This window comes from Sorghum bicolor, chromosome 4 (assembly GCF_000003195.3).
Source record: "Sorghum bicolor cultivar BTx623 chromosome 4, Sorghum_bicolor_NCBIv3, whole genome shotgun sequence".
NCBI lineage: Eukaryota > Viridiplantae > Streptophyta > Magnoliopsida > Poales > Poaceae > Sorghum > Sorghum bicolor.
Window position 1 is genome coordinate 53644157 of NC_012873.2, and position 20094 is coordinate 53664250.

General features: G+C 41.5%; 3 protein-coding genes across 4 annotated transcripts; 2 read left to right on the top strand and 1 right to left on the bottom strand.

The window, feature by feature from the left end:
* LOC8068909 (vacuolar protein-sorting protein BRO1) lies at positions 831-2708 on the top strand. Of its 2 annotated transcripts, none has more exons than XM_002452251.2 (2): positions 831-1510; positions 1777-2708. In XM_002452251.2, exons 1-2 carry the CDS (start codon positions 1372-1374, stop codon positions 2460-2462), a joined length of 825 nt encoding a protein of 274 aa, XP_002452296.1. In that variant the 5' UTR covers positions 831-1371; the 3' UTR covers positions 2463-2708. The 2 variants fall into 2 exon arrangements, with proteins under 2 accessions (XP_002452296.1, XP_021314332.1); XM_021458657.1 differs by having other exon boundaries at positions 1780-2708.
* LOC8068910 (F-box/kelch-repeat protein At2g44130) lies at positions 14327-15759 on the top strand. Its single transcript, XM_002452252.2, has one exon. It carries the CDS (start codon positions 14406-14408, stop codon positions 15654-15656), a length of 1251 nt encoding a protein of 416 aa, XP_002452297.1. The 5' UTR covers positions 14327-14405; the 3' UTR covers positions 15657-15759.
* LOC8068911 (glutathione S-transferase Z1) lies at positions 15979-20039 on the bottom strand. The gene is made up of 9 exons (XM_002453975.2): positions 19806-20039; positions 19628-19684; positions 19308-19393; positions 19158-19229; positions 17814-17867; positions 17343-17418; positions 17021-17088; positions 16359-16418; positions 15979-16264 (listed from the first exon to the last, which is right to left on the bottom strand). Exons 1-9 carry the CDS (start codon positions 19900-19902, stop codon positions 16160-16162), a joined length of 675 nt encoding a protein of 224 aa, XP_002454020.1. The 5' UTR covers positions 19903-20039; the 3' UTR covers positions 15979-16159.

A 20094-nucleotide genomic window follows, 5' to 3' on the forward strand; every position in this document is an offset into this window, starting at 1 on the left:
TTTTACAGTTCAGTCCCTAGTAAAGTCTATAACTACAATATACATCAACACTAAAAATACCACAATAGGATGCTCATATCTTATTCTATACTACATCTGGCCATAATAAAAGCATGTCGTTCAGACAAGAATCAGTTCCATTTCAAAACTACAAAGCATAACATTTAAATTGCTTAGTTCAAAAACCAGTAAGTTACAGTACATATGTAGAATTAATTGTATTGGAAAATACTTGCTCTAAAGCTTGTAAACTCAAAGGACTTTAAGAATACAAGCAATATGTGTCCTGCGTTACCACAGAACTCAATACATCTTGAAATATATCGGACTATATATATACCATCAGTGATTATCACTAAAACCACAATAGGATGCTCATATCCTATTCTACACTACATCTGGTCATGAAAGCATGTCGTTTTGACAAGATTTAGTCAAAATTTCAAAACTACAAAACATAACTTTTTAATTTGCTTAGTTTGAAACCCAGTAATAATAAGATATATATGTAGAATTGTATTGAAAAATGCCTGCAAAAAGTTGTAAAAACTCAAAGGACTTCGTGAATATACCTAGAAGAAATTATTGATCGAATGAAAAGGTCACGCAAAGTAAAAAAAAACTATTGTACAAAATATCAACAACACGGACCCTCCAGAGGCAGATCGATCTTTATACATGCCACTCCTCTTTCCAAGACCCGAACAGAGCAACAAGCATCCCATGCAAAAGGTGCTTTTCAAGTATATGAATTGAAGTTTCTCCCGCCGCATATATTCTGACTCCACTCACTCACTCACCAATCTGCCGTCTTCTGCTCATCATGCATCAAACCCTGCGTACACACACCAAACACAAGGACCACGCACGCTTTACGTTTCTTGGTAGCTGAGATGCTCCTCCTGTATGTCCGTCTGTCACTCCCAGGAGCTCCTCCCATAGTCTCATCCCATCCCATGGACGGACGCAACAATCGCAATGCATTGCATTGTATTGCATTGCATATCTAGACCCTAGCTTAGCAGCCAACAAAGAACCATTCAGGAAGGAGCCGAGTAGGAGAGACCAGTACACCATCGTTATTCGATTCTCACTAGATAGCTTGCTCTAGTTGCCCTTTATCGCGCTCCAAACCCAAACCCAACCAACCTAGCTAGCTCTCCAAGACTGTCGTCGCCCTTGCTTAAAAGATCACTGGTTTTGCAGCGCAGCTGACTTCGTTGTTAGTGAGATTTAGCTAGCTAGGGGATCAGCTAGCTACATGCCATGGAGAGGTGACGACGTGTTGATCAATGATGTCTGAGTAGAAGCTGCAGTAGTTCTTGATCGACTTCTTCAGGGTTCAGACAGACAGGTGCACCTAGTATAGACATGTATCCACAGATGGTATATCATGCAGATGTGCGGGCGAGGGAGAAGGAGTTGGCGGCGGCGGCGGAGAGGGGGATGGGCTGCTCCTCCTGCGCTCCCTTTGGCAGGATGATATCGAGATTTATCATGAAGTGCAACGGTACCTCCTTAACACTCTTTTAGTTTTGAGTTCGACAGTAGAAGAGCTATGCATCTTTCATTGAATTCTGAATTCCTGGTCATCGTTTGGATGATCATCATCGTATTCGATTTTGCTCGTACAATTTTGCTTCTTTGTTCGTCCTTTGGGGAAAACAACACATGTTCCTGCTTGCACGACTGATTCTTTACATCGATCTTCCTTGATCTGCCAATAACCTTTCAAATTCAAGTTCATTATGTCTTTATCCTCTTGTCTGCTACTAGTAGGAAGAGAAGGGCGCGTGAGGTACGACGAGAGGATGGGAATGGACTACGCCATGGCGTACGCTCCCGCGCAGACATGCTACGTGCGCCCAACAGCTGCGCGCACCGTCACCTTGGCCACCACCACCGGCACCAACGCCGCCCGCGCCCACGCCGACCATCCGGATGCACATCCACCGCGAGCGCACGCAACGACGACGACGACGACCCTGCCGCCGGGCACGCCGTCTTTTGCACCGGCGGGCGCCCCTGCCCAGCAACGCGCCGGCCCCGGCATGCCACCACGCAAGCCCAAGAAGAAGAAGAAGAAGAAGCAGGTCCGGTTCACGCCTTCAGGGGCGCCGGTGCCGCCGCACGACAACGCCACGGCGGCAAGCGGAGGCAGTGCGGCCAGCGCCACCTACCACCACGGCCCACCGGCGGCCGATCCGTCGTACTCCCCGGCGCCACCGGCACACGGCGGCCACCACGGATACGCTTACGGGTACGGCCGGTACGCGCCGTCGCCGCTGCCGCGGTGGGAGATGCTGGGGACGCCGAGGCGGCCAGAGTACTTCTCCAGCGAGTACAGGTGGTACTACCCGACGCCGGTGCGCGAGGGCATCTACAGCATCGCCACCGACGCCAACGGCCGCCTCACCACCATCTTCAGCGAGGAGAACCCCAACGCCTGCACCATCGTCTGAACTCTCAACATTTGGTCACTGTACTTTGTCAGAGATTATCATCAGAACAGAATAAAAAAATGATCTTTCCTTTTTGGTAACTTATTATTTCTTTGGACGAATATAATTGAAAGTCGTAGTTAATTAGGTGAAGGAATATGGTTCTTGTAGACTCGTGTAAATATGTAAGCCACTAAAGTTGGCGAAATGGATTAGTTCGAATGTCTGATGCTTCGGCTTTAGCTATATATATCATCTTAATTTGAACCGTGCGTGTTGCCTTTTCGCGGAAGTTGGTGGGGAAACACCAAACAGGGACTCACAAACCATTTTCTTGTTCGGTTTCACTCCTTCCATTTCAAATTATAAACTTGTTTTAACTATGACATTTTTTAAAAATACACCAAGCTCTAAGAACATATCAGATCAGTATAATAGATTTTTTTTTTTGAAAAACTTGGTCAAAATTTAGAAAAGACTGACTTAGAACACAGTCAGAACAGAGTACCGTTTGTTAATCCTTTGTTTGCTTGATTCAGAAACTGAGGCTCTAATATTTCAGTTTCAGCACACTCGAGAGATGGTGTTGGACCAAGCTAACAGCGACACATTTTACTCTTGAGACTTCTACATGTATGTCATTATAAAAGTTGGTTATTACCTATAAGTCATTAAAAAATTGAGCTCTCATAGGTGCCACTGCTCTAAACTCTTTTACCCTTCATGCCATTTTCGTCAGATTTGGCTCTAATGGTGTCAAACCGCGAGCGTGAAAAGTCAAAAATATCCTCAAGGCTGAATATGTAATTGATTTTTTTGAGCATCTTAATGACCTCAAGTGAAAAAACTCAGAACTACAAAGTTATAGATCTCGACAATATCTATAAGTTTTGTATAAAAATTATCTTCATTGAATTCCATACAAAAAAAGATATGATTAATATGTCTTAGAAAAAAATATTTTTTATACAAAAACAAAAAAAATATTTTTTTATACAAAAACAAATAAAAATATTTTTTATATAAATATTGTAGATCTTGACGAGATTTACGACTTTCTAGTTTTGAATTTTTTTTATTTGAGATCGTTAAGATGCTCAAAAAAATAATTGGATATTTAGACATGAGGGTATTTTTGACTTTTTATACCTGCAATTTAACACTGTTAGAGTCAAATCTGACGGAAGTGGCGTAGAGGATAAAAGAGTTTAGAGCAGTGGCACCTATAAGAGCTCAATTTTTTTTAATGACTTATAGATAATTACCAACTTTTATAATGGCATACATGTAAAAGCCTCTTTACTCTTTCCCTTCCTCCCCTGATCCTGTTTTGTCATGTGGCAGCACTGTTCCATATGGTGTCAAGAGGTTCAAGCCTCCAGCCACGTGTTATTTGTTACTAAGCTTATACATTCGAAGGAAAATAGATATGTTTTTTTGTGATAACTAGATGACATTCTGAAATCTTTTAAATAATGTTGTACTTAGATCATCTTTTACATTGTCATGGATCACATATCTGCAATAAGAGCTAATAGAGCGCTCAATGTCACGTTTAGTTGTAAGAATGACTCGAGTTGGCTGTGGTGGGGATCTTGTCCCCAACAGTGACGTAACAAATTGTGTGTGCTTGCATCAACATTGTGATTGTCGCTTTGTCTAAAAATTCATGGCTGCTAATACTGTTCATTGATTTATTATGAGAGAAAAATACTGCTGAATAGCTAGCAGATTCGGCTGATAAACTCAAGCGAATAGAACCTTGGTATCTTCGTCAGCAAATTAGTAGACCATCTTGTTGAGAAGCAATGCTCTTCAAAACAGAGCAAGGTGACTCCAAAATGTTCAGCAGCATGGATACGAACGAGAAAAAAATACTACTTCTAGTGATGGATATCATTGTTGGTCCTGTGTTTCCATGGAATTGAAAATCTGAGAAACTAAGCCTTGTTGATTCCATCTATCTACTATGTGTTTTATAGGAATAAAAGCTTTCTGACTAAATTATATACATGGGGATAAAAGCTTCTTGACGTTAGGGCCAAGGGCGTGTTTAGTTCCCCTTGCTAAATTTTAGCTAGCTAAACTATTTTAGCTACTATTAGACGACTAGTAGGACTAAAGTATTTTAGCTTTTGTTTAGTCATTGTGTTTAGATATTTAACTACTAAAATAACTAAAGTTTAGTTGACTAAAATTTAGCAAGGGAAACCAAACAAACTCTTAATCTACGGATTGATAGCTAGTGTGTCTGACTACTTTATAATTTTCTTTTGTTGATTGACTGTGTTTTTTCCCTACAGAGGTCAAGAGCATTCTAAGAATAATGGTATTAACTCCAAGTATTTTAAAATATTAATAAATACGTTCTTTATATAAAAAAAACTAGCAAAATGCTTGTCTTAGCTTGTTACTACCTCCGTCCTAAAAAATATAAATCTTAATCTAGAGAAGTCAAAGATTCTCAAATTTAATCAAGATTATAGAAAAGGGTATAAATATTTATATTTTAAAATATATTTATTATAAAATTATATTCTATGCTTTAGTGTAATGGTACTTATTGCATGTCATAAATATTAATATAATTTTTTTTTTGCGAACGATAAATATTAATATAATTATATATATTTATAATCAAACTTAATTGACTTTGCGGTAACGAGAATAAATTTTTGTTGGGACTACGGGGAGAGAGTGAGTGAGAAAAAAAAAAGTTGTCTCAGCCCAAAACTGGCCTGTTCGCTTCTGCAGGCCACCGAGCTGTGGCAGTGGCAGGTGCACTGTTGCTAACTTGCTATGATGGCTTCTAGAAGGCTGTGGCCCAGACACCACCACCATCTTGTTGCCTTCCCTTTTTACGATTTGATTTGATTGGTGTCATGGATCGGATGTGTTGGAACGGTCGATGAGCGAAACGAAGCGGCTGCACCTGTGAAATATCTAGGAGTAGGGTGTATGCGGCGTACGTCCTGCATGCTCCAGCATGCGTGTGCAAGATGATGCTGGCATCTGATCGAGAACAACTCTTGGTCTTGGTCTTGGTCTTGGAGGAGCGCGGCGGGAGCCCAATAATTCCATCTCATCTCAAGATTTGTGATCGCACGCGTGCAGGCGCTTTACGTCAATACTGATACTGTTCTAGAAGAGCAGCTAGGAATCCGTAGCATTTCGTCATATTCATACGTAGGCATATACTCCTACTATGGTGGTAGCAGTTTGTCGGTAGGCACATTACGGAGTCCTCCTAGAAGTGAATAAGGCCGAATAAGGCCTTGTTTAGTTCTTAAAAAATTTTGCAAAATAAACACTATAGTATTATCATTTGTATTTGATAAATATTATCCAATCATAGATTAACTAGACTCAAAAGATCCGTATTGTAAATTACAGATAAACTGTGCAATTAGTTATTTTTAATTTATATTTAATGCTCCATGCATGTGCCGCAAGATTCGATGTGACAGAGAATCTGAAAAATTTTGTAATTTTTTTGAGAACTAAACAGGGCCACCCAAAAACCAAAAAATTTTCAAGATTCCCATCACAAAGAATCTTGCGACACATGTATGGAGCATTAAATATAGACGAAAACAAAACTAATTGCACAATTTGCCGGTAAATCGCAAGATGGATCTTTTGAGTTTAGTTAGTCTATGATTAGATAATAACTACTAAATAAAAACGAAAGTGCAACAGTATTCGAAACCAAAAAAAAATTGGAATTAAACAAGGCCTAAATAGCAGGGAAAATTGCATGCGCCTGTTGTGCATAGAAGTGAATAATAGCCTCTTATTCGTTGGTTGATAAGTCGTGGCAGAAAGTACCGTTGATAATTCAGCTGATAAGCTCAAGCGAACGAGGCTGCCGCGATCACTGCACTGTGCAGATACAGGTGAGAGCACGACAACAAGCAACAAATCATGGCAATTTGTCTGCCGTTCTAGGTGGCATGATTATCAAGGCAACAAACAAATCAACAAGTTTTGGCAAGCTCATCACGTACAAAAGGCTGCCAAAAATAAAAAAAAAAATTTTGGCGCGATCTAGCTAGGCAGCAACAATAGCTGTCGATGAAGGGGAGGAAACATGGTCCCAAAATTTTTGCAAAAGACAGGAACACCACCATCTGGGTCTGGGCAGAATGCGCTGCGCAAGTGCTCATCTCACGAGTCACACCATGTGACCGTGTGTGCTTGCTTCTAGAAACTTGTCCTTCGTCCGATCTTTTTGGCAGTTAAGAGATTGGTCATGAATATATGTTGTGGACACGAAAACCGGTCGATTCTTTTTTGGCAGCAAGAGATTGGTCATGAAATTATATGTAATATATGATGTGGATACGAAAACCGGACCACTAGATATTGCGTGTGCTCTGTTGTTCTTGTGTCCCATGCGTCGTCGTCCTTTTCAAATCACGATCGAGTAGCTTGCACCATGATGCCCTTTCCATTTTTTTTTTGGTACAAACAAGTCCAATTACGGTAAGAGCCAGATTCCAAGTCGTTCTCTTATCCATTTAATTTGAGCACATGATCATCACTAGCCACAAAAAAGGGACGCATATATACTTTTGTTGAGAATGATCTTTTCGTCACCAAGCTTTGAGGTCAATTCCAAAACACATTAAAGAAAGAAATCTAGGAACAGAAATTATTCGCAAACTCGATTTCGTGACGGTGTGACCGGTTTTCTCTCTCTCTCTCTCTCTCTCTCCATCTCTAGTGGCCTTAGGAAAAAGGGTTGGGGGAGGCAGGCAAGCCCTGAGGTGGGGATGGGAGAGACGGTGGTGAGGTGGAGGTGACGGTGACACTGTCGAAGCGGACGGCGGAGGATGCAACTAGGCCAAAGTTGGGACGGGGGCAACCATGGCCATAGTGGAGGAGAGGAATCGGGAAGAAGGAGATTGCCACGAGTGTGGTAGGGTTTTGCTAGAGCAACACGACTATGACCGTAGCTGCGAAGCTTTGACGAAACCCTACCACACCATGATAGGGAGGCAAGCATCCAAATCCATACGCGGTGGTGGATGCTTGAGGAAGAAGGCAGTGGAGGAGGGGTGCCAGCAGGTGGCGCCGACAAGGAGAAAGACGGGTCGCATGGTTTCCAATCACGTGACCCATCGCGCGATATATTGGTCCATGATTATTGTTGATGACATGGGTGGTGTATTATATTCCACCCATATGGCATCTCATACCAAGAGGTAAAAGAGAATAAGGAAAACAAATCTGAGCGACAAACAAACAAGCAAAAATCAGCAAGGATGATAGAACAAATCTCTGCGGCAAACAAACAAGCAAAAGTTAGCCACTACAAAAAATCTAGGCTCCTATGACAATCAGATTGTGACGATGACAACATATTTCATGTCACAGACTGTCTGCAATGACAAAGTGGTTGTCGTCATAGAAGGTGGGTCATAAAATATGCAAAGCAAACATCATAGATGATTTTGGTGGCCCCAAAAATGCATCACCGAATCATCTAGTGAGGTATCTAATCTTTGCAAATTATGTCAACATCACCAGGTGATTAGATCCACTTCACCGTATCGTCCTATTGGTCACTTCTAACTGCACATGTCTGTAGTGGTCATCAGATGATCTATTGCACCTATGTCCTCGCCATAGCAGCCATATTCCTGTCCCTGTCTCCGGAACGGGAACGGAAACGGGAATTTAAAGTGTCATTTTATAACGTGGGAACGAGAACAATTACGTTTTTGAAACGTATACGTTCCTAAAACATAGAACATGGCAACGGGAACATGGGTCATATTCCCGTTCCCAGACTGCTAAAGTCCTCGCTAGGTGGATGATCTGGTAAGCTTGTTCGTCGTGGTTTGAGCTTATGAAATGTTTATGTCTTCCGGTCATCTTTCATATGATCCGCTGGCATTTTGTTCCTCAGCATCTACATGACTGTAATAAACATGTCCAACACACTTTGACACATAGTGGCGGAACCAACAAGTTTGATTAAGGAGAGCCGAACAAATATGACTGTATTTTTTAGTGTGATAAAATATACATAATTATATGTTTGAAGAAATTTTTAAAAAAATATTACATTATTTCTTACCAAAATCATCATATTTGAAAAAAAGTGAAATTGATATTTCTTATACTATAAATATTAATATTTGCATAGGTATTTAAAAAAATGACTAGGCTTGGGGGGCATTGCCCATGCTAGCCCCCTGGTTCCGCCACTGTTGACACACATGTTAAACTTTTGATTGAGTTGTCATCACAATCACCAAAATCACTATAGAATATATAGCAAACTGGCCCACCTTACAAAAACGCACAACATCTATATATAAGTTAGATTCATTAGCTAGATCCACTATAAAAATGTCTTTATACTGCATTTATTTAATACTACTAATGTTAATATATATTTCTATAAACTTGATTTAGAAAAGTTTGACTTTCGATGATAAAAAAGAACAACATAAATTTTGAAATGGACGTAGACAGCAAATAAAGTGCGTTACTCTTGGTTCTAGTTACAAGTGCGATTTAGGCTGGTTTTTATTTTTGGGATGCAAATTTTCGTCGTCTCCTCGCTGTTCTGCCAATTTGAAACCGAGACTCCGAGAGTGGATCCCCAGCAGCAGAGCTGACTTGGCCGGAGTCGCGGTAGCTAGTCTCCTGTGGATTCTGATTCTGACGGAGCGGATACGGCTAACTTCTGCGTGCCGGCTGGACTCCGGGTGGTGTGGTGTCAGCTGTCCGGGGGGCAAGCATTGCGTATTAGGTCAGTTTTAGCGGGGATTTCACCACGATATTATGCACATTTATTAGAGCGTTATTTCAGCAAAACTATACTTTTTGCATGAAACAAAGAGGAGAGAGAAGGAAGTAGTTTCACTATGGTAAAACTCCGCGGGCGTTGTTTCCCACGCGGTGAAACGGGATGAAATTCCGACTAAGTGCCATATCGTTTCACCATCTTGCATGTGATTCAATCATTTTGCAGCAATTAAATGCTTTGCTTAGCCTTGGAAACAACAAAGTGAAATGCTTCATTGCTGGGGTTATTTCATAGATGGTTTCATTTCAGGCCTTGTTTAGTTCACCCCAAAAACCAAAAACTTTTCAATATTCTCCGTCACATCGAATTTTGCGGCACATGCATTGATCACTAAATATAGACGAAAATAAAACTAATTACACAGTTTACCTATAAATCACGAGATGAATCTTTTAAGCCTAGTTATTCCATAATTGGACAATGTTTGTCAAATAAAAACGAAAATACTACAGTACCGAAATCCATAAAAATTTCGGAACTAAACAAGGCCTCAATTTTGATGACGTGTTGGTATGTGAAATGACACTGTCCATTGAAACTGGCCTTAGGTCCCGTTTAATTACACGGACTAAGATTTAACTCTAATTAGTTTATAATTAATGATAAATTAATCTATAGTTGCTATAGTAAAAACATACTAATGATAGATTAATTTGTCTTATTAAAATTATATTACTGATGCAATCTGTAATTTATTTTTTTAATAGTACTTAAACACCTCATGGGTCGTCCCAGCACACCTATTAAACTTTAGTCCTTATATCAAATTATATCCTTTTGATGGCATCAGTGTCACAGTGCAGTGCGTGCTCCAGGCTGCACGGCGGCCGGCGGTATGCCGGGGGTCAACAGGTCAAGTCGTCGGGAATCAAGCCAAGACAAGACTGCGGCGACCTTACGGCTGGTTTCGTCGCGTCTTCTCTTGATTTCTATTCCCCTTTTTATTTATCACCAGAAAATGGAGGATGATCCGGTTCATGTCTTCTATGTTTTCTCTCTTTTATTTACCCCGTTATTTTTAGCTGTCCTTTTGCCTCGAGCATGCCAAAAACTATTTGTTTCCTGCCTCGATAATTGTAGGAAAACGAGCAGTGTTTGTCTTGTCAACAGCGACATCTTATACGAATCTAGTAAATCTAATTGAGCAGCGAGAATATGTTTCAGAGTGAGATGCCAATATGCCATGATGACACCTATGGGCGGAGCCGTAGAGAACGGGCACTCACAATACAGACTCTATCATAGAGTCTAAAGTTATTTATTACCTCGAACAATGTGGACTTGGAGTCTAAATAAGACTTGGAATCTTATTTTTTTTCTACCTCTTTCTTCAATAAATATGCTGCCACATCATCAAAATACCATAAATAATATGTAATTAAGTGTCTTGGGCTCTGTGATAGAGTCTTGCATTATGAGTGCCATAATACGCTCGCTTTCTTTTTGAGACTCTTGCATGCCGTTTCACACCATAAGATATCCACAAGCCTCACTTTTTTTTATGGATTTACGCAATCCAGAGATAATCCCTCAGATTTAGATTGTAAGTCAGCTTTTACCTACAATTTCAAATGAAGAAAGTAATATTTTGTAAAATATACAAGCACCTGTGCCAAGTCAATAAAATCAAAACCCGAGTGGATATATTCCACCAAAAAAAACTTAACTAAACAGCACTACACCAGAAGATAACTCCTTTCATTTGTAGAGACGATAAACAAGTATCATTGCCTTTATAAATGCCTAGTAACCTTCAGAGATGATCGATCCATTTATATATTGAGAAAGTAAAAAAAATAGTACTCCCTCTAAATGAATTTTCATCAGCGAGACTCTCAAAGTGGCCATTTTTGTGAACAATTGAAAGTGACCATTAGATCTCTTAAAGTGTTGCCTCTGTTAATTAATTTTTAGAGAGGGGTCTCGTAAAAAGTCCCTAAAAATAGCTATTAATAGGAAATGACCAAAGCACATGCAATGGAGGAGGATCTGATACTTGTGCAACATATCGATTTTAACAGATTTATTGCCTGGAGCTGATTGTAGAAACTATGAAAGAGAGTGGCTTCTCAACTAAACGAACACGTGGTGCAGATCAGATGGGCTTATCAGCCGGAATCTACCAACCATTCAGCAGTATTTTTTTTTAGAATAAATCAGTCAGCAGCTGTCATGACTTATCAGTCAAACGAACAACTAAGCTAACTTACGCTAGTAGGTAGCTGACTACTCCATGATTGCATTGCATTCGGTTCTTGATCCTTCGGGTCCGGGGTCCTCCATTTGGCGCCGATCTCGCTTGGGGAGGCTTGGAGAGAGAGAGGAGGAGGAGGAGGATCGGAGGAGCATGCAGCAAGCGGCTGTTCGAAAAAAAAAGGCATGCTCAAAGGCGTCGCTCAAGCTGTCTCCCACTCTTCTTTGAAGGGGTCAGGGGGTCTGCATGCATAGCAAATCCCGCCCACTCTTCTAGAAGTCATTATTTATTTAGCCGGCTTACCGCCTTTTTCATTATTTCATTTAGAAAATTGAAATTTACGTGTGTCGATATTATGTTCAAAATACTACAAAAATATCTTATATTTGAAGGATTATGAAAATATGCTCTAAAATAAATTATTGGTCAAATGCATACATCAGAATGTGCAAAATAGAATATATCACGACGCCGGAACAAAAATTCCATGAGGGCCAGAAATTGCGAAGTATTCCTCTATCCTAAATTCTAAGGCATTCCAAAAATTTTGGAGAATCAAAATATTTTAAGTTTGACTAAATTTATATGATAAGATAATTATATTTATGATATTAAATAAGTATCATTAGATTTTTTTTATTAATTATATTTTCATAATATATCTATTATAAATCATAAATTTTTATGATTTTTTCTATAATTCTAGTCAAACTTAAGATGTTTTAATTCTCTAAAATTTTTGGAATGCCTTATATTTTTGGATGAAGGGAGTGCTATATAACATTAAAAACTGCAGAGGTAAATCTTTCTTCAGGGGAAACCGTTAAATAATGGCCACCGCCAAGGTAAATAAGGTAAATAGGGCGATGACACTATCACTAAGGACAGAAGGAAATCTTTGTCAAGGATATATATTTTCTTGAGGTCTTGGGGCATTGAACTCGGAACCGCAGGTCTCATGCGATTCTTCCTTATTCCTCCATCCCAAAATCACTTGTGACCAAGTGATGAACAATATTTATATTTTTATCCACTTTAGCAAATATTGTAATGAATATGAGTCCCTAAACAAAGACTTTAGGTTAGGTCGCCATCCATCCAAGATCGTTAATTTTTTCAAAAATAATTTCAGAATATAATAACTTAAAACATATTTTTCATACGGCATCTACTTAAAAAAGTGTGCTATATAAGGTTGTCTTCATCATGATTTGACAAGGTTATGAATTTTTCGGTGTTGCACCTATTTTTAGAGCAAGACCACATCTGCAAAAGTGTGATGTATATATGTGTTTAATTGAACTTAATAATGCTTAGTGTCATATGTGTGACATGCACGTGTTTAAATGAACTTAGCCAAGTTTAGTCTCTTATGTGTGTTAGTGAACTTAACAAAACTTAACATTAATAATGACAGAACAAGTTTGTCATGTTTAAATACTAACAACCATTTCCTTGGCCTTCAACCACTAAACAAATTGCATAACCCCCAAGAAAAAGTTAATTTTCCTTGACATTCCAAAACACTAGCGAAGAAAATGTTAATTTTCCTTTGCGATTAAGAAAAACACCCAAGGAAATGGTATTTTTCCTTGGAGTTTTATAATAACATTTAAGGAAATGATTATTTTCCTTAGCGTTAACAACAATATCAAGAAAATAGTTATTTTACTTAGTGATTTCCAAATAACACTATAAGTGCACATTTCCTTGGCATTGCATTTCATCCGCCAACGCCAAGGAATATAGAGGAGGTTTTCTACAACCACCAGGGAAATGATATATCCCTTGACAGCTAGACTTTGTCGCTTAATAAAATTTAGGGCATCCATGTATTTCTATTTTTCTACTCCCTCCATCTCAAATTGTAAGTCATTCCAAGAATGTTGGAAAGTCAAAACATCTCAACTTTAACCAAAATTATAGAGAGAATTACAAAGATTTATAACATCAAATAGGTAATAATATAAAAATATAATTAATGAACAATGTAATGATACTAATAGTGACACCATAAATATTATTATCTTACCATATAAATTTAGTCAAACTTGAGATTGTTTGATTCTCTAAGATTCTTAGAATGACTTATAATTTGAGATGTAGAGAGCAATAGTGTATCAAGGAGGTGTTCCTTTGGTTCCATAATTCTTGACGTTTCAAAAAGGTGTCACGTCTAACTTTTAGAATTTTTGTCATCAATAACTCTAGAACATTTGGTTTCAAGACAAAAAAATAGTTTTAAAAGTACTTTAATGAAAAAAAATATACTTACTGACTTTTTCACACGTTATTGTAGAAAATCAAGGTAAAGCTATGTTCTGGAGAGGGCGCATTTGTCGAAAGCTACACGAATTAGGAAACCGGAGGAGTAATCTTCCCGGTGACATTGCCATAGTGAGAGTGTGAGACCTTCCCTCGTAAAATTCATTTACTGTAAGCCCATTTAGACCCCACAAGGATTCTGCTTGGAAAGAAAGGACGTCATAAAATGTTAATTATTTGGATAATGCAAAAAATGGCACTCAAACCCTTCACTGGCCATCATCCATATGCCTCATCAATCGTCTATTTACCCGAGTCCAATCTGGAAATATCGTCAGTCAATTTGAGTAAAAGTCTCGTCAATCAGGTGTGATCATAAACGAAAATTTGTGAATCAAACAAGAACATCTCATTCCCTTATCCAACAAAAAAAACACTCCACCATTATTTTCTCTCTCTCTCTCTCTCTAAGAAACTGTATTTATACATATTATATAATAAAAAAGATGCTACTTTTACTCAAGACATCAACCTAGCACTCATCAAATCCTAAACCAAATTTGTCCTCACTCTCACCCTCCCTCTACTTAAACCCGCCAAACCCACATCACACAACACAAGAAACAAGAAGCCGTGTAAAGGGGTGCACAGCACAGCACTGAGCACTGCACTGCGCTTCTCCATGGGCGCCGTCGAGCAAGAGGTTGAGGATGTGTACGCAGCCACCGCGGTAGCACGCCACTGCTACGGTTCCAAGGGCAAGAAGCAAGAACGTGCCATGGCGATGGAAGCAGAGGAAGACAGAGGTGGGCTGGAGGGGGAGCTCATCCCGGGGCTGCCCGACGACGTGGCCATGGAGTGCCTGGCGCGGGTGCCGAGCCGGTCGCACCGGCGCATGCGCCGCGTGTGCCGCGGATGGCGCGGCACCGTCGGCTCAGCCGAGTTCCGGCGCCGCCGGAGGGCCGCCGGAGCCTCGGAGGACATCGTGTTCCTCGTCCAGACCGCGCCCGCGCGCGGCGACGGGAAGGGGTCGACGCCGGAATGCGCGCTGGTGGCGGCGAACCTCACCACCGGCGAGTGGCGGCGCGTCGAGGGACACGACGAGGGCTGGGGACCCGTCCCGCTCTTCGCGCAGTGCGCGGCGGCCGGCGACGGGCGGCATGTCGCCATCGTGGGGGGCTGGGACCCGGACACGCTCCGCCCGACCCGCGACGTCCGGTTGCTGGACGTCCCCGCCGGCACGTGGCGGCGCGGCCCGAGGACGCCGGACAGCCGGAGCTTCTTTGGGTGCGCTGGCGGCGACGGCAACGTCTACATCGCCGGCGGCCACGACGAGTGCAAGAACGCGCTCCGCTCCGCCTTCGCGTACAGCGTCGCGGGCGCGGGCGCGGCCGACGCCGCCTGGCGCGCGCTCCCGGACATGTCCGAGGAGCGCGACGAGCCGCAGCTCGTGGTCGTGGCGACACCGGGCCGCCGCGTCCTCCTCGCCGCCAGCGGATACCCGACCGAGGCCCAGGGCGCGTTCAGGAGCACCGCCGAGTGCTACCACGACGCCGGAGGCGACGCGTGGACCAGCGAGGGCGACGTGATCCCCGACGGCGGCGACACGGCCGGGAAGACGTGCCTGGCGTCGGTGCGCGGGACGGTGTGGGCCGTCGGGGCCGGGAAGGACGGCGTGCGGGAATGGGACGGCGCCGCGCGCGCGTGGAGGGACGTGGCCGACGGGCCGCCGGGCATGAAGGCCTGCGTGAAGGCGGTTGGCGTTGGCAACGGCGAGGCCGTGTTCGTGTTCGGCACAGTGGCCGACGCAGCGGCGGACGGCGTCAAGTATTCTGCGGCGGTGATGGAAGCGAGCGGCGGTGCATGGATGCGAGTGCCCGTGCCGTCAGAGTTCGGCGGGTTCGTTTACTCAGCCGCGGCCGTGTCTATTTAGGTGTTTATTGAGAGCTCAATACTATTTTAAATATAAACAGGCGCTTTTCGCAAGTGGCGCTTAATTACACTTATCATTTGGCGAAGCAAGTCTTGTTTTCTAATAATTCGAGTGTCAGCTCACTGTTTGAATGCTGTCTTAGGATTCAATTTTCCACCTTTTTCCATTTTCTAGTCGAGAATTGCTATTTCTACTTGTCTTATCAGCCATATTTTTTCTGCCAGTCAACAATATTTTTCTCTCATGATAAAACAGCGAACAGTATTTTCAGACATGATTTTTCAGACCAGCGGACAGGCACGAGAGGACGACCAGATCGGCAGATCCAGAACGACGGTTCATGCTGATAGTCTCTGAAATCACAAAATTATATGCACTTTGCAGAGGAAAATCTGTACTTATTCTTATAGATAGAAGTAACCGGAACAACTCCAAATCTGTATATTCAGAGGAACATTACAGTAATACTACACTAGGACGCCGGAGCAAACAGCGTGCAGTTCCTAGGAAGAGGAAGGGGCGTCTGGTTGCCTGCGAGGGAGCGCTGCTTCAAATGCAGGGTGTGCCATGTACTCCGAGTGAAGCCTAGCAAGAATGGGGTAATTTGACTGCGGCAAAGAAGCACGTTTCATTAGCAGTTGTTTGATTGAAAAAATATTGGAGACAATGATTTACATTTGTATGGCAAGAGGAAAGCGGTACCATGTCAATTTTAGTGCGTTCAATGGCTGCATAGATCTGGGGTGCAAGGAATACATCTGCCTGCATGTGAAGAAAGAACGAAAAGACAATTGAATCAAATGGTAGCGGATCTATTGGCAATAAACCCAGTATTTGTAAACAAACCTATAACAGATAGAAGGGCGATTTGATAAATAGCGGGTTTGTTGGCCCCAAAGAACACATTCTAGTTTCAATTCTGCATAAATACTTCAGGAATTTGTATCATAATGCATTCCCATTCTACTAGGAGCTTTATAGTTTCAGAGACAACTGTACAAAAGTAACAAAACGTGCATAATGGGTTCTAAAAATACTTATCCCATAAACACATACCCTCTCCTTTAGAATAAGCATGGAATAACATTGTCATCTTAAACTTTCAGAAAACCATAAAAAAATTACTTTTCTTGAGAATAGAGCAAAATTGCTGATGCTCCTTCATTTTTTTTTTCAATTCAGTTGTTTTCCCTTCACACACACACACACCACCAGCGAGTGCTAGATTGCCAAAAGAACAGTAGGGTTAAATCAATATGATACCACTTCATTCCAGAACAGCTACAAAGGAAGATTCACAACAATGGGAAAATAACCCATTCTAAAAAAGGGTGACAAATGGAGTATCTGGCAAGCAAACGTACCAGTTGGACTTCATCTCCTGTCGCATACTTCCCAGCACAGCCTTTTAGTTGTATTAGGCTCTCAATAGCTAAACCATTAGGGAAAATGAGCATGTCACAAAATAGTAAACACGCACAAAAGCGATACATGTTAAACAAAACGAAAATAAGTTGAGCAACAATATATTCAGCAACTAAACTAAGAGAACTATGAGTGAATTTCTATAATGATGTAATAGTAATACAACAGAATTGCAAGGCGAACAATATTGCTTGATCAAAGTAATGCAGCAAAAGTAGTAGTTATTCAATCAGTAAAGGACGGTTATGTGTGTTAAACAACCTGTGAAACCTCTCTCGATTTGTTGTTGAGTCCACAAGACACTCTCCCCTGCACCAACCTTTTGGTCAATGAACCTCTGCAAATATGGAAGCAATGGATCAAATAATGTCCCCATACAGAAACTTTGCATTTGATTTTCTTCTATTTGAGTGCGCTCTTTCCTCTATGTTACTCATCAGCAATTGAGCTGAAACTTTTGTAAAATTGGCTGTGTGCAGCTGCAGAGGCTGGAATTGCCCATCTTTTTCTTGAAAAAAGCAGCTTATATTCTTTAAACAAACTGTACGTATATTTTACAAACAAGTTGTCTCAACACAGAATCAATCTGCAGAAAAGGAATTGTATAATTGCACAATGCAGGCGGAGAACTGGGAATCCTATTTCACTATAAAACTCAACTAAGGTGCGGAGATCAATCTATTTCTACACAAATAACCACAAATGCCAAGAAACAAAGTACAATATACTTACCAACACTGTGAGGTTATGGAGAGGTTGAATACCAGAAGCTACAATGCTTGCAATCTGCCATACAAAGATAGAAAGTTCATGTTAAGCATGATGAATTGGTGGTCAAGAAAAACAAAACGAAAAAACCATACACCACATGTTATTCCAGACTCTGATCAGACCTTGCTAAACTATATGGGTTTGTGCTGCACACTAGTGATGCAATGGATTAATTTGAAATCCACTGCAACGGTAATGGACAATCTTAACCAAAAGGAAATGAGTGGTATATGAAAATGCCTGTTTCAAAGTGGCATGACTGGTGACAGTGGTGGAGCTAGGAAAAACTTTTAGGAGGGGGCCAATTTGACTTATGGAGATCAAGATGTACATAAATGGTAGAGCAATAAGTCACTAACTGCAACTTTGGCGCTATTAACACTTCAAATACCTAATAAAAAATAACAATGAGACTGTTTTAAGTACAAATTACCATTTAAATAGTCGACTTCTATTATACTGTATAGACTATATAGCGAATAGCTATTGTATTTCATTGTGTCCTGTGCTGTATCAGCCTGTGTGCTGGCTGACAACAAACTTGCCTTGCGGAAAAAAGGAGTTGCACATGCATGCATGGACTCCAATAACTCCAGCCGTAATTGTTTTACTTGTGCTTTATCTCTAGCATTTATACTCTTTATCCTTTGCTGCTTAGATTGTTTGTTGAGTACTTATCCACTCCGTACATGTGCAGCACAGGCCATAATGAATTTCATGATATTATATGCATTTGGAATTAACAATGTCATGTTCTGTCTTTCCACATGCTCAGCATCAACAGTCATGTCGCTTTGAAATAGGCATTTTCATTTACCACTCATTCCTTTTGGGCAAGATTGTCTGAACCATAACAGTGGGTGGGAAACTACCATCCATTGCATCACTAGCATGTGGACTAATGCCACATGTAGGCTCACGATGAACCATATCTGCAATTTAATTAAGCTACTGAATTATTCCCCGTTTACCACCACTGTTGTGCTACTTATTTAGTGGCTTCACCAACTAAAATGTGTGTGCCTATGAAAGGGTACAGTATTTCCATAAGTCTGGATTGCAGTACAAAAGAAGCAAAATCTCTCAGAAAGGCATGAAATGCCCAAAAAAAAAATTGTAAACAAATTGCATAATTAACATGCCACTTTATTATGTTCGTCTGTATAGTGCCAAATTATTATTTTATCCTCATAGTAACAATGTTCTGTCCTGAATTTCCACCAGCTAGTTTGAGCAGTCATATGCCACCTTCAACAATATGTGGTTGCATTCATGAAAAAAATGGGTTACAGAATCCATCATTACCTGGTGATTCAAAGCCTTCTTTTGAAGGTCGTGAGGTAGAAGAGGAGGCTCAGGGTACTTGTCCTCCAAATACTGCATAGCCCATAAAGCAACAAGTGAGTCAAGCGATAACCAATACTAAGACAATAAACGCAAAATCTCAATACTTGCCAATGCTATCGCGTAAGAGTCACCGATTACAGAATCGCCATCAACCAACGCAGGGACGAACTTCATAGGATTAAGCTTGACAAATTCTGCTTCTCACAAAGATCAACCAATTAGCGACTTTCCGAACAAGACTCCCTGCATAACCTATTTTCAACCAGCTTCGTTTGTTCTACAAAATCGTCTAGAACAATTTAATTAACACAGCAGAACCACACTCATAAGTGAAGGCGAGCAAAATGACATTTGCAATAGGTACCTAATACTCGGTGTTCAAGCAATTGTAGCATAAGGTAGTAGGTAGCATAACCAACACAACACACCTGGATCAGACTGCTCGCCCTTGAGAAGGTTCACCGCCTTGTACTCGTACTCCACACCTGCAGAAAGAAACAGCGTTCAAGCGCACATCGAATCAACCCAACCGAATGCCCCCAATCCGTCCAATAGACAGACGATGGGCCGAGTCCGATTAAGCGGTGGTGGTCGAGCAGCACGCACCTTTGAGATTGAGAGCGATGCGGGCGCGGTGGGAGCACGAGCTGCGCCAGTACGAGTACAGCCTCAGTCGCCCCGCCGTCGCCTCCGCCTCCGCCATTTGCAGATTGCGCTGACAAACTGCCAATTTCCTAGCCGCTTCACTGAACCGTAGTCCGAGTCCGAGAGCGAGAGCGACGAAAGAAGAGGAAGGAGCCGGCAAGCGAAGTGGAACACGGAAGGCAACTCAAATGGGCTCGTTTGCAGCAGATGCGGCCCGTGATTTGGTGAGGAAAAGCCCGGCCCAATCACG

Bases quoted from the DNA above. Each gene is read 5' to 3' on its own strand.
- LOC8068910 (XM_002452252.2), top strand. From the start codon at position 14,406: ATGGGCGCCGTCGAGCAAGAGGTTGAGGATGTGTACGCAGCCACCGCG.
- LOC8068909 (XM_002452251.2), top strand. From the start codon at position 1,372: ATGTATCCACAGATGGTATATCATGCAGATGTGCGGGCGAGGGAGAAG. The intron at 1,511-1,776 runs GTACCTCCTTAA...GTCTGCTACTAG, and splicing joins ATTTATCATGAAGTGCAACG to TAGGAAGAGAAGGGCGCGTG.
- LOC8068911 (XM_002453975.2), bottom strand. From the start codon at position 19,902: ATGGCGGAGGCGGAGGCGACGGCGGGGCGACTGAGGCTGTACTCGTAC. The intron at 19,685-19,805 runs GTGCGTGCTGCT...TTCTTTCTGCAG, and splicing joins CATCGCTCTCAATCTCAAAG to GTGTGGAGTACGAGTACAAG. The intron at 17,419-17,813 runs GTAAGTATATTG...CCATATTTGCAG, and splicing joins TCCATAACCTCACAGTGTTG to AGGTTCATTGACCAAAAGGT.